The sequence below is a fragment of the Dipteris shenzhenensis genome, chromosome 24 (assembly GCF_047967505.1).
Source record: "Dipteris shenzhenensis isolate YYH24624 ecotype China chromosome 24, Dip_SZ_1.0, whole genome shotgun sequence".
NCBI classification, from domain to species: Eukaryota; Viridiplantae; Streptophyta; class Polypodiopsida; order Gleicheniales; family Dipteridaceae; genus Dipteris; species Dipteris shenzhenensis.
Window position 1 is genome coordinate 46749287 of NC_141619.1, and position 16689 is coordinate 46765975.

The 16689-nt window shown below is 50.1% G+C and overlaps 1 protein-coding gene across 1 annotated transcript in view; it reads right to left on the reverse strand.

Moving 5' to 3' along the window:
* The window catches only part of LOC147886684 (transcription initiation factor TFIID subunit 6-like), a 71048-nt gene that overhangs the window by 17227 nt on the left and 37132 nt on the right, over nucleotides 1-16689 (reverse strand). The window contains exons 6-7 of the mRNA XM_087395151.1: nucleotides 14853-14990; nucleotides 14509-14604 (exon numbers count right to left, since the gene is read on the reverse strand). Of these exons, the coding sequence (XP_087251277.1) occupies nucleotides 14509-14604; nucleotides 14853-14990 (234 nt within the window). The remainder of the gene's footprint in view (nucleotides 1-14508; nucleotides 14605-14852; nucleotides 14991-16689) is intronic.

Consider the following 16689-nt stretch of genomic DNA (forward strand, 5'->3'; position numbering starts at 1 on the left):
TGGATCTTCAGTATCCACGATAGTCACCAACATGTTGAAAACTAGTACATGAGGTGGACATCACATCACTAAAATTACCAGTCGTTTGACTACTTCCTCTCAAGATCCTCCTATCGACATGCCGTACGGGATCGATAATGCTTCGCACATCCACAAGGGTTTCCTACCACTTGAGTCTTCAATACCTATGGTTTATTTCTAACACCTACAGACTAGCTTTGCGGATAAACCTTAGTGGATTGGGAAATGATGCATCGAATAATGAGGGCATATCAAGATCAAGTAATATACCACCGTGATACAAATGTGATCTTCGGAACCCTAATCTTTGAGTGTTAGGTTTAGCACCTTGATGCATATTAGATAGAGCACGTCGAGGTCTAAAGGATGGCTTCAATTTATATTGTGAGTTGTCTAAGTCAAGTTATAAACCTCGAACCTAGGATGTGCATTTGTCTAGGCCAATTAATTTATGTGCATAGGTAGAGGGATCATGGGGTAAATTTCTTTAGGAGACCAAATTAAAGATTTTAAGTAACTCCTAAAAACTATTCTAACCTAATTTTAAGTAACTCCTAAAAACTATTCTAACCTAGAATGACCAATCAAATACTACAATTAAAAGTAAGATTTTAGAAATCATTTTTCAAGTTTTTTGCAGTTTTTTTCATCTTGCTTTTGTGCTTTCTCAGCTTTCTCCTTTCACACAAGGTCCACAAGAGGATTGCGATCAGCTCTAAGCAGTCCAATTGCTCTCTCTTGCAAATTCGCCCCATCTCCTATTGCTCATCCTAGCCACCTTCCTTGCTGCCCTCTGGCAACTTCGCTTCACTCTTCTAATGCTCCATGATCTCCTTATACCATCCAGCTTGACGATTTGTTGGAATCCATACTTCAGTCCGCGATTTCTCCAATCCCAATACACGGAACAAGCCACAGGGCAAGTATGCTCTGCAAATTCAGATTTTACATGTATTACGATTCATCCACAGGCTATTGCCTTACAAGGGTATCTCTGATGTCATCATCTACATCAAGAAAATCTGCCTATCATTGACAAAGAAGGTTGACAGGCCGGAAGCCACAAATGTGGCATTGCTTAATGAGAAAGCACACGTAGACAAAACACTAGCTGAGGTAAAGAAACAAGGGGGGCAGATGCAGAAGGAATGGAGGAATGGCAGAAGGAGACAAGTAAGAGGGATGAATGGGAGAAAGAGAGGGCTGAATGGGAGTCAGAAAATATCACCCACAAGATAAGATGCAAGCAATGGGGACTGAACTGAACAACTATGCAACATGCAAGGAGCAATGGGAAGTGGCGTGCAAAGAAATGGATGAACTAAAATCAGAAAATGAAAAACTCAGAAAAGATATGGCAGCCATGCAGGCCACCATGCAAGGGAAACTCATAAATTCATGCAGCAGATTACCAAAGGGAAAGCCCAAATGCTAGACTGCAAAGAAATGCTTGAAAAAGGTGCATCAGCCCCAAGGAGGAGTCCATATCCGCCGATGCCTTGGAAGGGGATAAGAGACGGGAAGAACAAGGCCTTGAATGTCCTGATTAGAGGAGTAGCAGTAGATGACATTGGTAGATGCCGAAGCATTGTTCACCGAGATGGGTGTCAACCAAGATGGATGTCAAAGCATTGTTCACCCAGCTTGGAGAGTGGGCGAGGTTGATGCACCAACCAGGCCATTGATAGTGAGATTTTGGACAGCAACAGATACGTCCACCCTCATGAGTATGAGGACAACACTAAATGGTACTAGAAATTTTTGGATGATGATCTCATGCTCTTGCACCAAAAGCATCAGAGGGGGCGAAAGCCATATATGCAACACCCTTTTGGGTTAGTGATCTCTCGGCGAATGACTAGAGGAGATTTGAGAGGCTACATGTGATTATTGGATCCCGGATGATCCAAAGTAAACCCTTAATCGCTCATCAGATAGTACAGGCAGAGTTCGCCATGACACCAATCCAGATTGATGCCATCTTTCACTTGATGATCATACCTTCACAAGGTTTGGGCTTTGCCTAGCTAGGCTACCAAGGTTGGCAATTGAGTCATCCCGGCAACTTGCAGATAGAGGGGTTACCAAGGCATGGTTTGCACATTTATCCAAGTGGTTCACCAATCAGGGTATTCAAATGGAGTGACTCCCCCCCTAACAGTATAGCTTGGATGCACCGTCTCCCCTGGTACCACGAGATGAGATCAACCATATTATACGAATGGATCTACTCCAGCTCCATACATCACGAGCGGGGGGGGGCAAGCAGGGGACTAAAGGGTTCCCCACCAAGGTCCAGTTCTACCATGACTATTTCTTGAGAGTATCAAAGGATGACGTGATCATCAGACCCCAATACCATGAGGACAAAGGAGTTTCACATTCACTAAGGATTGCCATGGGACATATGTGGGTCTCATCCCATCAGTTGAGCATCAAGGCAAGGAGAGCTGCAGGCACACCCATGGAGCATCGGGTCTAAAGGCTATGCACATTGGAAGAGGTCGAGATAAAGGAGCATTCTCTATGCACTATCTAGTCCATTATGGGATCCAAGGACGATACCATTGCCTCTTGCATAGATTTGGACCACCACTCTCGACTGATCCACGTCCATGACCAAGTCAATGTTGGCCTCTACCTTGTTGAGATGCGACGGCATCGAGACACTCTACTAAGGAACCTTAGACAGCAGGAGGTGATAGCACCACAGGAGACAGGGGTAGATCGAGCACAGCAACAGATTTTTATGCATTTGAGTCCGCCCCAGAACATAGTGGAGTGGAGGAGGAGGAGCTAGCTCTACCAGACGTTTGCTATTGTATACTATTGTTTACCAGTTGTTAGAATTCCTTGAATTAAATGTCGAACTGGCCGGTTTTTATCTTTCTGGCATCTGCTGCCCATTCACTGAAGGATTTCTTTTTATGTTGTGGATCTCGTATACGTCTCGCAAAAGGTAGCTTTTAACAATTGTTGTAAATTCTCTAAGAGGTATTTGGAAGATTCGTTTTGCTGTTGTCCATAAAGCAACACACGAATGTATCATTGCTATTGTGCCATTTTGACAAAAGTATCGACTACAACTGTTTCACCTCTACAATTGGTCCTTGGCTACTGGCTATCTACTTTGGCTGTTCTGTCATATATCAAGAAGTGTTTTTTGTTGCGGCTATTCTCTATTACATGGAGACCAGGTCCGTCCCGGTTGAAGGTCTACCCTCTACTGCTATTTCTTGGGTTGACAAAAGGATACTATAAAGGATGGTAGTTGCCAAGAGTTCTTCATCAACTGTTCTGTCAACGTACACGTTAAAAGCCCTCGATTGCCAGAATGCTTTACTATGCGTCATGTGGTTGTCTTTGCGCTGAAGCGCAAATCAGAAGTGTTCATGGTGAGCTCCTGCGAGCTTCCCCTCCCCCCTCGCCGTTAGCCCCTACCTCCCCTTCGCTCCCCCCCCCCCCCCCCTCGCCGCGTCCACCTCCACCCCTCCCGTCCGCCCTCGACCCCCGTCCCCTCTCCTCCCCCCCCGCCGGCACCCCGCTACCCCTCGCCTCACCTCCGCCCCTCGCTCCATCCCGCCCCTCGCCTCACCTCCGCCCCTCGCTCCAGCCGCCCCTCGCTCCATCCCGCCCCCTCGCTCCATCCCCGCCCCTTACCTCCGCTCCATCCCGCCCCCTCGCTCCAACCCGCCCCTCGCCCCCGCTCCAACCCCCCCCCCCTCGCCGCCGCTCCAGCCCCCCCCTCCGCTCCATCCCGCCTCGCCTCGCCCGCCTCCGCTCCAGCCCGCCTCGCCTCGCCTCGCCCGCCTCCGCTCCATCCCGCCTCACCTCGCCCGCCTCCGCTCCATCCTCGCCCGCCTCCGATCCATCCCGCCTCGCCTCGCCCCCTCCGCTCCATCCCGCCTCGCCTCGCCTCGCCCGCCTCCGCTCCATCCCGCCTCGCCTCGCCCGCCTCCGCTCCATCCTCGCCTCGCCGCCGCTCCAGCCGCCCCCTCCGCTCCATCCCGCCTCGCCGCCTCACCCCCAGGCTCCACCGCCGCTTCATCTCTTCTTGGGTGGCAGCCTGTTTTTCTTCATCGGAAGCTTGCAGTTAGTCTTGGCGGTATGGCGGCCCCCAGCCCGGATCCGGAGGCCCAGTCGGACCCTCCCTCTCCAGATGCCTACCGCGTTATCCTGACAGAGCAACAATCATCTCGTGTTCAGGAGGTAGCCAGTGACTTTGCTCGTACCTCTGTTTACGGTAGAGTCATTGGACACTCCCCCTCCAGGTCTACCATCAGGGACTGGCTCCAGTCCACTCTCTTGCTAGAGGATGGCCATATCGAGGAGGTGGCCCTTATGGGAAGGGGCATCTTCTGGCTCAAACTCTCCAGTGAGAAAGCTGCGAGCAATCTGATTGCCGGTTCCCCCACATCGGTGGATGGGAAGATCATCATGATAGTCCCGTGGTACCGTGGTTTCAGCGCAGCGGATTTCGACACTCGGTTCCGTATACCTCGCCACCCAGTGACACTCGTTTTTCCAGGGCTTGCTACTGAGCTGCGGCCGATTGTCAGGGACTTGGGCTCCCATTTTGGCTGGGTTATGCACGACACCTTTGCCGACGCGGTGACCACGGCAGGAGCTCCCCGAGTCCGTGTGGCTGTGGCGGATCCTGCGACTCTCCCTGCAGTGATCGAGATCGTTACAGGTGCCGGCAGTATCACCCAGAGCATGATAGTCACCGGACAGCCAGGTCAGTGCCTGCGGTGCCATGGCTTTGGGCACTTGGCGGCTACTTGTCCACGCTTTGCCAGCTCGTCTCGACCCTCCCCGCCCCCGCCCCCTCCGCCCCCACCTCCCCCCCCCGGACAGCCACGTCAGGAGGAGCCGAGGCAGTCGGAGCCTGGGCCAGAGGTAGTGGGCGGTTGGACCGAGGTTCGAAGGAAAAGAGGAAAGAATAAGAAGATTTCGGATAAAGGCAAGGAGGCAGAGGTCACCATTCCTGCAGCAGCACTCCACAGGCCTGACAGGCAGATGCCCCAAGGACCTGGGAGAGCCTCTTCTTCGACGGCAGCCCGCCCTCCACAGCCTCAGATCCTCCTCTCTCCCACCCCCCCGCCTTCTCCCCGGTTTCCCCAGTTTCCCCCCCTTCGCCCGCCCCGCAGTTTCAGCCCCCGCCTCCTTTTCCTCAGTCCCCTCCCCCTCCCCCTCCCTCTCAGCCCCAGTTCCAGATGCATCCCCATCCCCCTCCCCCCCCTGCTCCCCTCGCCCCTCCTACAGAGTTAGCTGCACCGTCGCCTTCCCAGCCGAGTGCAGCCTCCGCTCCACCTCCTCCACCTTCTCCGCCAGTCGCCTCCGTGGAGCCCGAGTCGCCTATCCCGCAGCCTCCTCCCCCTCCTCCCCCGCTTGCAGGACACCCGGTGTCTGTACCACCAGTGGAGCAGGTTTCCCTTCCCGCTAGCCCCCCAGTGGCAGACTCAGCTGGGTCTCAGCTCCAGGAGAGAGAGCTCCCTCGAGACTTTTACAGATCTGGCCCCTGGGACTACCTGGATGTGGCCGACCTTGGGACCTTCCCGGCTTGTCTCGACATTAGTATCTTCATGCTCCGCAAAGGGGCGGATGGGAGGATTGGTGCCTTGGCTCCCAGGGATGGCCCTAGCTTCGCCTTCACGTTCCTCAGCGATGGCACCGAGACCTGGACAGACGACTCGGTGTGGGAGGCTCTCAGAGAGCAGACACACGCCCAGATTTGCTCCTGGATAGGCCCGTCCGGTGGGCAGCTCCTCGAGACTCAGTGGTCCGAGGGCGATGTGCGCTTGCGGTGGCGTTGCGCTGCCAAACGTTTCCGATTGATTGTGATCCTCAGACCCCCCCTGGCATGGCCTCTTCCCCAGGATGTCAGAGCTTGGTCCCAACAGAAACTCCGAACCTTCTACGGGATGACTGCTTCAGAGATCTCGAGCTGGCTCGAGAAAGCATTTGTTCATGGCACTAGAGGCCTCTCGCCTTTGCTGAAGGTGTTGAAGAACGGGCAGGACGACCCCGTCTCCCCCTCCAAACCTTCTCACAAGCGGCAGCGCCTCCACTCCGATCTGTCTGATTCTTCTTCGACTTCTTCTGCGAGCAGACAGCTGTTCGCAGCCCCCCATCCCTCTCCATGAGCCTACACCTCGTATCCTGGAATGTGAACGGGTTTCACTCTTCGAGTACCCGTGGTCCCAGGAAGCTCATTTTGCGTCAGGAACTTCAGCCTGCAGTGATTGGTCGATTGGATGTACTGCTGCTCCAGGAGCACAAGCTTTATGCGGCTCATGCCCGTAGCTGCGGGAAGGTTCTCCCTGGACGCTCCTACACTTATTGGGAGCCTTCGATCGGCGCACAGGGGAGGAGCGGGGGGGTCTGTACCTCCGTGTGCGAGCAGTTAGCTCAGTCAGTTTTCGGTCACGGCACGTTGATCCCAGGCCGAGCCCTTTGGGTAGGCCTGAATTTGGAGGGATCCAAGATAGGAATCCTCAACATTTATGCTCCCACAGACCTCAGATGCAGAGCCACCTTCTGGAGGACACTTACAGGGATTCTTCCAGACATGGATTCCTGGATTGTTGGAGGAGACTTCAACAACCTGGAGACCTTGGAGGACCAGCAGGGTAGAGATCCGGAGTTCACAGGTATGGCTCAGGCAGAGCAGTCAGCTTGGGATTCTTTCATCTTCGCGACAGGAGGGAGGGACAGTTGGAGAGACCCGTCCTTCCGGCGTTGGCACGGGAGCCTGGACTTCTCTTGGGGCTTCCGCAGGGAAGGAGGCAGACTCCTGGAGCGGCTTGATAGGTTTTATGTCAGCGATTGGGCCATCAGCAGAGGTGGCCAGGCGGGCATTGTTCCAGGGACGACACTATCCGACCATGCGCCTGTGCTCCTCTCATTAGATTCGGCAGCCCAGACTCTCCCCCCCCGATCATGCAGGATTCCCGATTCCATCTTCTCGAGGGCGGACGTCCGTAGCAGCATTTGCAGTCTTTGGGACAGAGACTGGGGGGAGGGCATGGATCTGGTAGACTCGGTCGCGCAGGCTCTGCAGGAGTCCAGCCAGATCTGCCAGCTCGCAGCCCTACAGGTTCGACAGGATTGGTGGGGCAGAGAGAGAGCTCTTCGGAGGGACCTCGCCTCCATTCAGCGACTTCAGCAGTCTTCCCCGGGCTCGGAGGAGCTTCGGATCCAGGCCCTTCGAGCCAGAGCCCTCTTGGAGGAGACCCTCCAGCGTCGCTCCGAGTTCTCCTTTCACGCCTCTCTCTCCTTCTGGGCCCGGAAGGGTGACCGGATGTGCAGGGAGTTCTTCAGGACACACGGCCAGAGAGCTGCAGGTGATCAGCTACGGAGTCTCAGGACAGCGGATGGTCACATTGTTACGGACCCGGGGGAGGTCCTGGGGTTGGCCACTGACTTCTACAGGACCCTCTTCCAGCAGGAGCCACTTGCCCCTCGTGCTAGTCGTGACCGTGAGGAGGTGTGGAGGCACATTCCATCCCTGGTCCAGCCCAGCATGCAGGCGACGTTGTTGGCGCCGTTCACCGCGGACGAGATGTTGGAGGCCTTGATGGCTATTGATGGGCAGAAATGCCCAGGTGAGGATGGGCTATCCCGAGCTTTCTTCACCTCCTTCTGGGACCAGATCCATCAGCCCCTCCTTGCAGCTCTGCAGGGGATTTTCAGCAGCGGTCAGATGCCAGAGAGCCTTTCCTCGGGACTGATTTGCCTCATCCCGAAGGGAGGAGATAGACAGGAGATCCGCCAGTGGCGTCCGATCACTCTCCTTACCACTGCCTACAAAATCCTCGCCAAGATGATCAGTGCCAGAGTTCGACCTCTACTCCCAGACCTCGTCCATGACACTCAGACAGGCTTTGTCCAGGATCGCAGTATCCTGGATAATGTCTTCACCTTTTCAGAGGCGGCGGAGTGGGCTCAGTACAGCGGTTCACACCTTGCCATTTTACTTCTCGACTTCGAGAAGGCCTACGATCGCGTGGATTGGTCCTTTTTGGAGGGGACTCTGGAGCGACTAGGTTTCCCGGCAGGCTGGATTCAGGGTATCTCAGCTTTGTACAGGACAGCGTCTAGCAGAGTCATCATTGGAGGCAGGATGGGTGAGCGTTTCAGCTTGGAGAGATCAGTACGTCAGGGCTGCCCCCTGGCTCCTTATCTGTTTCTCTTCTTCGCCGAGGCCATGACTTACTACCTTCGGGCGAGGTCCACAGGGCTCAGGGGTGTTCGCCTTCCACTCCGGGAGGACACGGAGCTTCTGGACTCAGAGTACGCAGATGATACAGCCCTTTATGTCCAGGACGATGAGAGGATGCTAGAGAGGGTGTGGATGGCCCTGGAGGTTTTCTGCTCGGCCGCTGGTGCGAAAATCAACTGGAACAAATCAGTTGGTTTTCTCACAGACCCGGGGGCGTGTTCTCAGTGGGGGCGATTCCTGGGCTTCAGATGGATTCCACGTGGGCAGACAGCTAGATACCTTGGCTTCCAGGTTGGCCTAGACATTACGCCAGCTCAGCAGTTTCTCCCGGTGCTAGATTCCATCCGACGGAAGCTGGCTTTCTGGAGCACTGCTAAGCTGTCCCTTGCAGGTCGTGCTTTAGTAGTTAACCAGGTCCTTCTAGCCACGGCTTGGTATGTGGCTTCCTGTTGGTGCTTCTCGAGATCCAGCGTGGCACAGCTCAGGAGGTTGGTTCGGAACTTTCTTTGGTCTGGGGAGGATGGGCAGAGAGATACCAGAGCCAGGGTTGCTTGGCAGACAGTCATTCTTCCGCAGGCGGAGGGGGGTCTGGGGGTCATTGATCCAGAGCTTCAGAGTCAGGCCTTGTTAGGCAAGCTTATCATCCGCGGTTTGACCCCAGGGGGGCAGACGTGGAAGATGTTACTTCAGCAGGGAGTCGGCTCTTGTGTCCCGCGCCGAGGCGGAGAGTGGCTACCGTCCTTCAGGTGGATCTTCACTTCCGCCCCGCTCACTCAGCCCCGCTCCCCACTCGTTCGTAGCCTCCTCATGGTTTGGAGGCGGCTCCGTCTCAGTCTCATTCAGTCCCAGCCCAGCTGTCAGGAGGAGATCGATCGCCAGCCGCTCGTCTGGAATGGGCAGGTCAGAGACGCCGAGGGCCTTCAGCTGGGGGAGAGATCACATATCAGGTGGGACGGCTGGATGAGGGGGCCAGCCCGGTCCCTTCGAGTTTGGAGGGACACGTACAGACATCTGGAGATGGCCGATCTGGCAGACGCAGCGGGAGGTGCACGCGGAGTCCAGGCGAGACGCACGGAGATCGACGGTGCGATCCCAGCCGCTTGGTTGGCTCCACCTGAGCCTCAGGTCCTCATGCCTGGAGACACCCACTGGCTGGGACAGTTCACCCCCCGTGGCATCCCACTGGTGGTCGCAGGACGTTTGGATGACTCCTCTATCGCCTTCTTCGCGGTTTCAGGGGACGGACGACTCAGGAGAGAGGATGCGCTCATTGACCCCCTACTCCCATGGCAGAGGGTTAGGGTCGTAGGCCTTCTGGGGAAGGTCTGGCATACCGACCCTAGTATCGAGCAGGACCAGTTGCAGCTTTGGCGTCTTTGGCTCTGGGAGGGGCGGGCCTTGTCAGAGCTTGAGTGGGACCCAGGAGAGTGGTGGTGGCCAGAGATTGTGACAGGACAGGGGCAGACTTCCTTCTTCGCTTACAGCACGACTCTGGGCAGGCGAGTTCTCGGGAGGATGCAGAGCCGCCCCCCCACCCAGCGTCCTAGCTGGTACGCACAGGGTATTTCCAGGTTCTTTTTGCAGGCTTTCTGGAAGGCCTTGTGGGAGAGCTGGCGGCCGCGGAAGATCTCATACTTCCTGTGGCTTCTTACCCACAAAGGTCTTCCAGTGGGGAGCTGGTTGAGGCAGATAGGCCAGGACGGTTGCTGTCAGATTTGCCATGCGGATGAGGAGTCACCAAAACACTGCCTGTGGAGCTGCATGCGCGCCCAGGAAGTGTGGAGGTGGACTTTCGGGCTTCTTACTCGTGCAGCACCAGAGCTAGGAGTGATCACTTGGGGCGCGTTCTGTTGGTGCAGCACCGCACCTGGTCTTCATCACTTGTTCGAGGCATGCCAGCAGGACCCCACTTTCCTTATCACACAGGGGACGTGGGGGCCGCTCGAGGGTATCCCACAGCACCTAGCAGAGGCTGATACAGGAGTTCGGGAGAGGCAGCCAGTCTGGGAGATTATCAGCAGCATTACAGGTTGGCACATCTGGACCTCGCGCTGCGCGCAGATCCTCGGTGGCACCTCCTTATCGACTGCCCAGATCATGGCGGAGATTTGGAGTGAGATTATTCATACCCTCAGAGGCCAGTGGGACCAGATTCAGGGAGACTCCCGGGCTGGTCAGGAGAAGCGGAGACGCTTCCTCCAGGCTTGGGATTCACAGAGCCTCTTCTTCGAGCAGACTACGCAGGGCCTTCGGTGGCACTACTCACCACCCCGATGGCTGTTCATTCACACTCAGCATATTCCTCCGTGAGAGTATGATTTATTATGCTACCTTTTGGGCTGCGTCCGGTTTGTGAACGCAGCCCGTCAGCTATAAGCTGACCTCTTGTATCTTGTTCTCGAAGTAATATAATTAGAACTGTTTTTTCGAAAAAAAAAAAATGCGTCATGTGGTTCCTTCTCGGAAGGTTGTACTTCCATCGTCTTTCTCAATCTAAAGGTTCTTTTGTTCCTAAATCTTTATGCACGAGTTATTTTTGGGACTCTACTCAAGACGCAACATATAACATTATTGCAGGTTTCTTATTGTCTTCTTTTTGGCTGGTAAACCATATCATTGACTTGATTTTTAAAGATACTCTTGTTAGCAAACTCACTTGGAGTTGTTTCATTTCACACATTTGCTGTGTACTTTCTAAGCTCCAAAAATCAAGCGTTGTTGATGCTTTATTAGCATCCTCTACAAGTTTTATGTATAATCTAAAATCAATCCATTGATGATTTTTTCATTTCATCTTGGGCTCCAATGGCCAATATATTTTCATTGGCAATTGTATATGGCAAACGTGTATGAAAATTCTCTTGTTAATCAAGAGTTTATTGCCATATTTGTTTGGGAGAAAATTCGATCATCAAATGCACTCTGACGTGCAAATCTCAATACCTGGCAATATACGATAGAGCACACTTATGACTATAGGAAGAAGACAGTGACGATTCTACATGGAGGACGACACATTACTATTCAGGTAGCACCATTCCAATGGTGAGTCACATTCAGGCTCAAAAAGTATTTAAGAAGTCACTTTGTTCTTATTTAGTTCATGTACGAGAGCCAGATAAAGAAGGCAATGAGGATAGTCTCAACGCACAGAGAGACAAGAAAATCCCATCAAATATTTAATTCCAGATAGCACACTACCTAATACATCACCTTACAGAGTGAGTAAGCCACAACAAGAAGACATTTAGAAACGAGTTCAGGAATTACTTTAGCATAGATTGATTAGATCCAATAGTTCAACCTTATGTTCGCCAATACTTTTGTCACTCAGCAAAGATGGACCTTGAAGGATGTGTGTAGACCGTAGGACATTAAACAAGATGATTATCAAGAATCGTTTTCAATCCCACTGATTGATACAATTCTAGATAGTTTGAAGAGAGCCAAAATTTTCAATAGGATAGAGACCTTAAGAGTGGATACCATCAGATACGGATCGCCCCTCAAGACATCCATAAAATAACCTCCCAAACAACATAAGGACTGTATGAATATCCTGTTAATTCCCTTTGGGCTGGCTATATTCAACCATATGATGAGCTGAATTTTTCAAAAACACAGATCTTATTGGGTGCAGGAAGCCATGGAATGGGAGTGGAGTGCGGGAAGCAAACAACAAGCTGGAGCAAAACGTAGTACTGCTCAAATGGATAAGAGGAAAATACAAAGGGTGGCCTATATGGCCCCCAAGTCAATCATATGGTTGACCAGAGAAGTCAACTCATCGAGTTGACTTGAGCTACAAGGCTCATACCAAGGCTAAGTGCTAACAAACCCCCTCCATGGTATGGTTGAAGTAACCTGGAAATATCTCAGAATAGCTGGAAACTACATCATGGTTGCACATATTCGTCCCAGAGGGATATAGCAACCTATGATATGTATAGAGTGATCCCTCATGTAACAAAAGGAGCCAAGTGTAAAGCATGTCGAAATGCCTCAAACTTGGGCCATGGTAAAGCTTTCGTGAAAAGATATGCCAAGTTTTCCTCGGTAAAAACATAGGACAACTGGATGTCTCCACCAAATAGTCGCTCTTGAACATCGTGATAGTGGACTTTAATATGCTTTGTGCGCGCATGAAACACTAGGTTTCTAGCAACCGCCAAAGCACTTTGGGTGTCGGTGTAGATCGTAGCAGAGTCGGCCTGATGATATCAAGATCTGCAAGTAACTTGCGAAGCCAAATGCACTCTATTGTAGCTATGAAAGCTGCTCTGATACCACTGTTGGGTACAGGAAGCACTGGAACGAGAGTAGTGTGGGAAGCAAGCAACAAGCTGGAGCAAAACATAGTACTACTCAAATGGATAAGAGGAAAATACTAAGGGTGACCTATATGGCCCCCAAGTCAACCATATGGTTGACCAAAGAAGTCAACTCATAGAGTTGACCTGACCTACAAGGCTCATACCATGGCTAAGTGCTAACAGATCCTTCATAGACACGTTCTTTGGCGAGCTCACAATCTTTAATGGAAATGAAGAGGAGCATAGGGAGCATTTGAGGATCGTGTTTGAGTTATTGAAGGAGTGCTAGACTCCATGTCTTCATAAATGCCAAGAAATGTGAGTTTTTCCTTTTAGAGCTAAGGTTTTGAGGGCACCTTGTTTCCGAGGAAGAACTCAAAATGCGTCCTGATAAGTTAAAGGTGATCCTCGAATGGAATGATTTCAAAACGGTACATGAGGTCAGATCGTTTCTCAGGTTCTGCTCATACTACAGGAGGTTTATACACCATTTTGCTCATAAAGCATCTCATTTGTACAACTTCACTAAGAAAAGAAGTGCTTTTAGATAAAAAGCTAGAAAAGAGTCAGCTTTTAAGCAATCAAAGAAGGTTCTACATCCGCCCTCTGTCCTAGGGATGCGTGACTTAGAGATGTCATTTGTAGTTCAAGATGATGCTGGTGGTGGTTGCATTGGAGCAAAACTCTTTGAAGGATATGCCATACCTTACTAAAGTAGGAGGATGAAGGAAGCTGAGCTGAATTATGATGTTTAAGAGAAAGAACTCCTTGCAATGATTCATGCTTTATGAGTTTGAAAACATTATCTCCTAGGTGTTGATTTCCATATCCAAACCGACCTCCGGAGTGTCCACTACTTTCTCACCAACCAGATGACGTGGGCAAATTTCTTAGCTCTGTTTAATTTCCAGATTCAGCACACTCCAAGGAAGGAGAATGTGGTAGCTGATGCCTTGTCTCATAGACCACACGTTCATGCTACTTCGAAAGCCCATCATGAAGAGCTTTGGATGCTGTGGTTGGTCTGTAGATGGGCAGTAGAAGGCTGGTCGTTGAGATTTTGGGCTGATACCAAGCTGGGGCTGCTTGCTAGATGATTGTGCAGTGAGATTTCTCACAATTGGTCAGCTGTTGAGCCTTGCTGCGCATTGCAATTCACTGGTTGTCAGTTGAGGGGTACCGTAACAGCCAAGGGCTAAGTGCTGGCCTTGCTTGCCAAAGGATTGATGCCGTAACAGCTTGGCGGGGCTGAGGTTGTTGGGTGATTTCTACTGTGAGAGCTGGAGGTAGTTTGCCAGAAGGGTTATGCTTGCCTATAAAGCCATGATTGACTGAGAATTGCTGAGAACAGAGGTTATGTTGTGAACTGGATGCCCACAGGAAGAATTCAGTATTGGTTGTAATCTGTTTTCAGTGAAATAAATAGTAAAGAAATACCACAAGGGGCGCCAGATGACTTGGGGCCAATCGGTGTATTGTGTTTCGAGCAGGAGCATTCTAGCTCCTTTGTGTTATTGTTTTGTTGTGGGTGTTTTGCCAGTGGGATAATACTTGCGAAGTTGTGAATTTACCGCCCTTACTTTATTCTAGGGCTGTTGCACCTCCACCATCTCCATCTCTCACAATAACGCTAAACTCTACATATCAACCTCTTCCCTTCCCTTGCAAGAAGAGCGAAAACAAGCAGAGATTCCAATCGAATGCAATCAAAACTTATACAAACGGGAAAATAACATTTTTATTTGTTTTAAAACACAATTCTGAATGACTAGTCCCCATTCAACACAGGATGCAGCAGAGATGCCATTGTTTTGAAAAAATAATGAAAATCTTGCATACAGTTCCATATGTATATAAGGATTGTGCATTTCATTTTGGAATTACGAGTGCCAGTTGAACACAAAATCAAAAATAGATGTCCTTGTTTTAAAACATGTATGAAGATCTTACATAGGGCTCAATATGTACATGAGGGTTGAGCAAGATGCTGTGTGCAACTCGCATAAGTGAAAAGAGAAGTGTTAAGTCATCCAAACTCCGAGTAACCTGCATTCTGAACAAAATTCAGCCTTCAAATCATAAAAAGAATCCTACTTAAATCCACCTTTTGGTGAGCTCATTTGCACCTTGCAAACATATGATTTCAAAGGAATGAAATGCAAATAAGTTTATATCCATCCATTGGTAGAAGCTAGGAGAGCTAAGTTTTGTAACCATCCATTGGTAGAAGTTAGGAGAGCTTAGTTTTATATCCATCTATTCACAAAATAATTCACAGATTTCATAAAAATTACCTCATCTGCAATAAATTGTATGAAATATGGGACCAGAGGATGGAGACCAGAATCAGTTGCCAAACTTCTCAAAGCATCCTTAAATAGCACAGAATCAGCCCCAGTCGTTATAAGCTCCGTTATTTTGTCGAAATAAAGCTGCAACAGTTCACCGAGTGCGAGTTTCTCAGACGGAGCAGTTGCGACATAGAAGTTTCTCAGAAATCACATGAAATAGAAAGATAAGGTCCCTTCAGACTTTTCAAGACCTAATAATGCAGTACTTCTTACTTCCATGGTGAATGGCAATGCAATGTACGTATCAGAAGAAACGTTCCTATCAAAATGAAAATGACTATGTGGTCTCACTTTCTGGCACGTCTGCACTAAACCCTGTCACAATGCACAGCAAGGACCACATACTAGAATATACATTCATATTATCAAGCCCAATGAGTATGTGCAAGTCACATAATCCAGCAAAAGTCCAGTAAAAGCAATCGCTCAATTAACATGGATCAATATCCTTACTTTCTGGTGCTTCAATGCACCTTTAAGAAGGCATTAAAAACCATGATTAAATTCCACAATTCTTGCTCACAGGTTCACCCACAACCCAAGTACCCGGTTGGCAAAACTTCAAGAAAGTACAAGATTATGAGAGACAAAGCAGTATTGTAACAGAGTTTGATAAAAAGATGATAGAAGACAGAAAACCAATTTTAACCAAATGACTTTTGCAAATCTAAATCCTTCTCGAATAACGTATGAATAGTGGCATTTTACAAAGACCATTTCGTGCGCCTGACTGAGGATGGCTCTACCCAAGCACAAGGATACTTACAAATTCACCTATCACATGCTATATGGGTAAATATGGGCCAGTTCCGAATATCATCTCACCAATTTAACATAGAGACAGGTCAAGAGATAGAGGCCACAATGTCTTTTCACCTTTAAGGAGGACACCAAGACTAGCAAGGTGCTCATTGATGGGAAGGTACATCATGTGACTTTGACTTTGGATGGAGTTTGAAGTGCTTTCAACCTACCTGCCTCCACTACCCCTATCAAGAGGAAGGTATTATCAGTAGCAGAAAAAGCCAAATACTTATTGCCAAGGTTTGAGTCCCATTATACAAATTTGAGCAACTCAAACCTGAATACCAGGAGTTAGCCAGGAAGGAAAGATACCTCATGGACATCAAATTCCATGAGAGGTATACAATGACTAGCTTGAGTCATGTGTCCTTGGAAAATGAGGCCGATAAGGTCTACAAGTGGGCCCAGTACTTCTATGATGAGATGTTGGTGGCACTTATCAAGAGTAAAAATAAAGTCCACCATTTGGAATATTTGAAAAAGTACATTCAGCATGTCCTTCAGAAAGATTGGACTTTTGATCCATATGCTGCCTTGGAATTGGGGGAGAGGTTGGGCATGGCTGAGATTGAGGGAGAAGCAGAGGAGGTCCCCAAAGAAGTCAAGAGGCCTAATCTCATCAAGATCACCATGAAATAAGTGGGGCCACAAAAGAAAACTGGCAAGGTACTCATTTTTCCAGCAAGACATGAGCAAAATTCATCGTCAATTGCCTGCCTGGACCAGTGCTGTGTGGCTCTTTTCCTATGAGAGATTAGGATTAGGCTTTGGTGGTCCCCCTGAGCTTGTTGGAGTTGGTGCTCATCCTCACGAGGTCATTTTCAAAGTTAGGGTATTTTTGCATGGTACATTTGGTCATGGTTAGCGTGCCCACGTGGCATCATTGCATGCAGTTAGCTACGTAGGAATAGGGGGGAGTGAGCCGCTTTCATTCTTCATCTCTACACAGTTCCATGAGAGTTGGTCTTCAGGATTT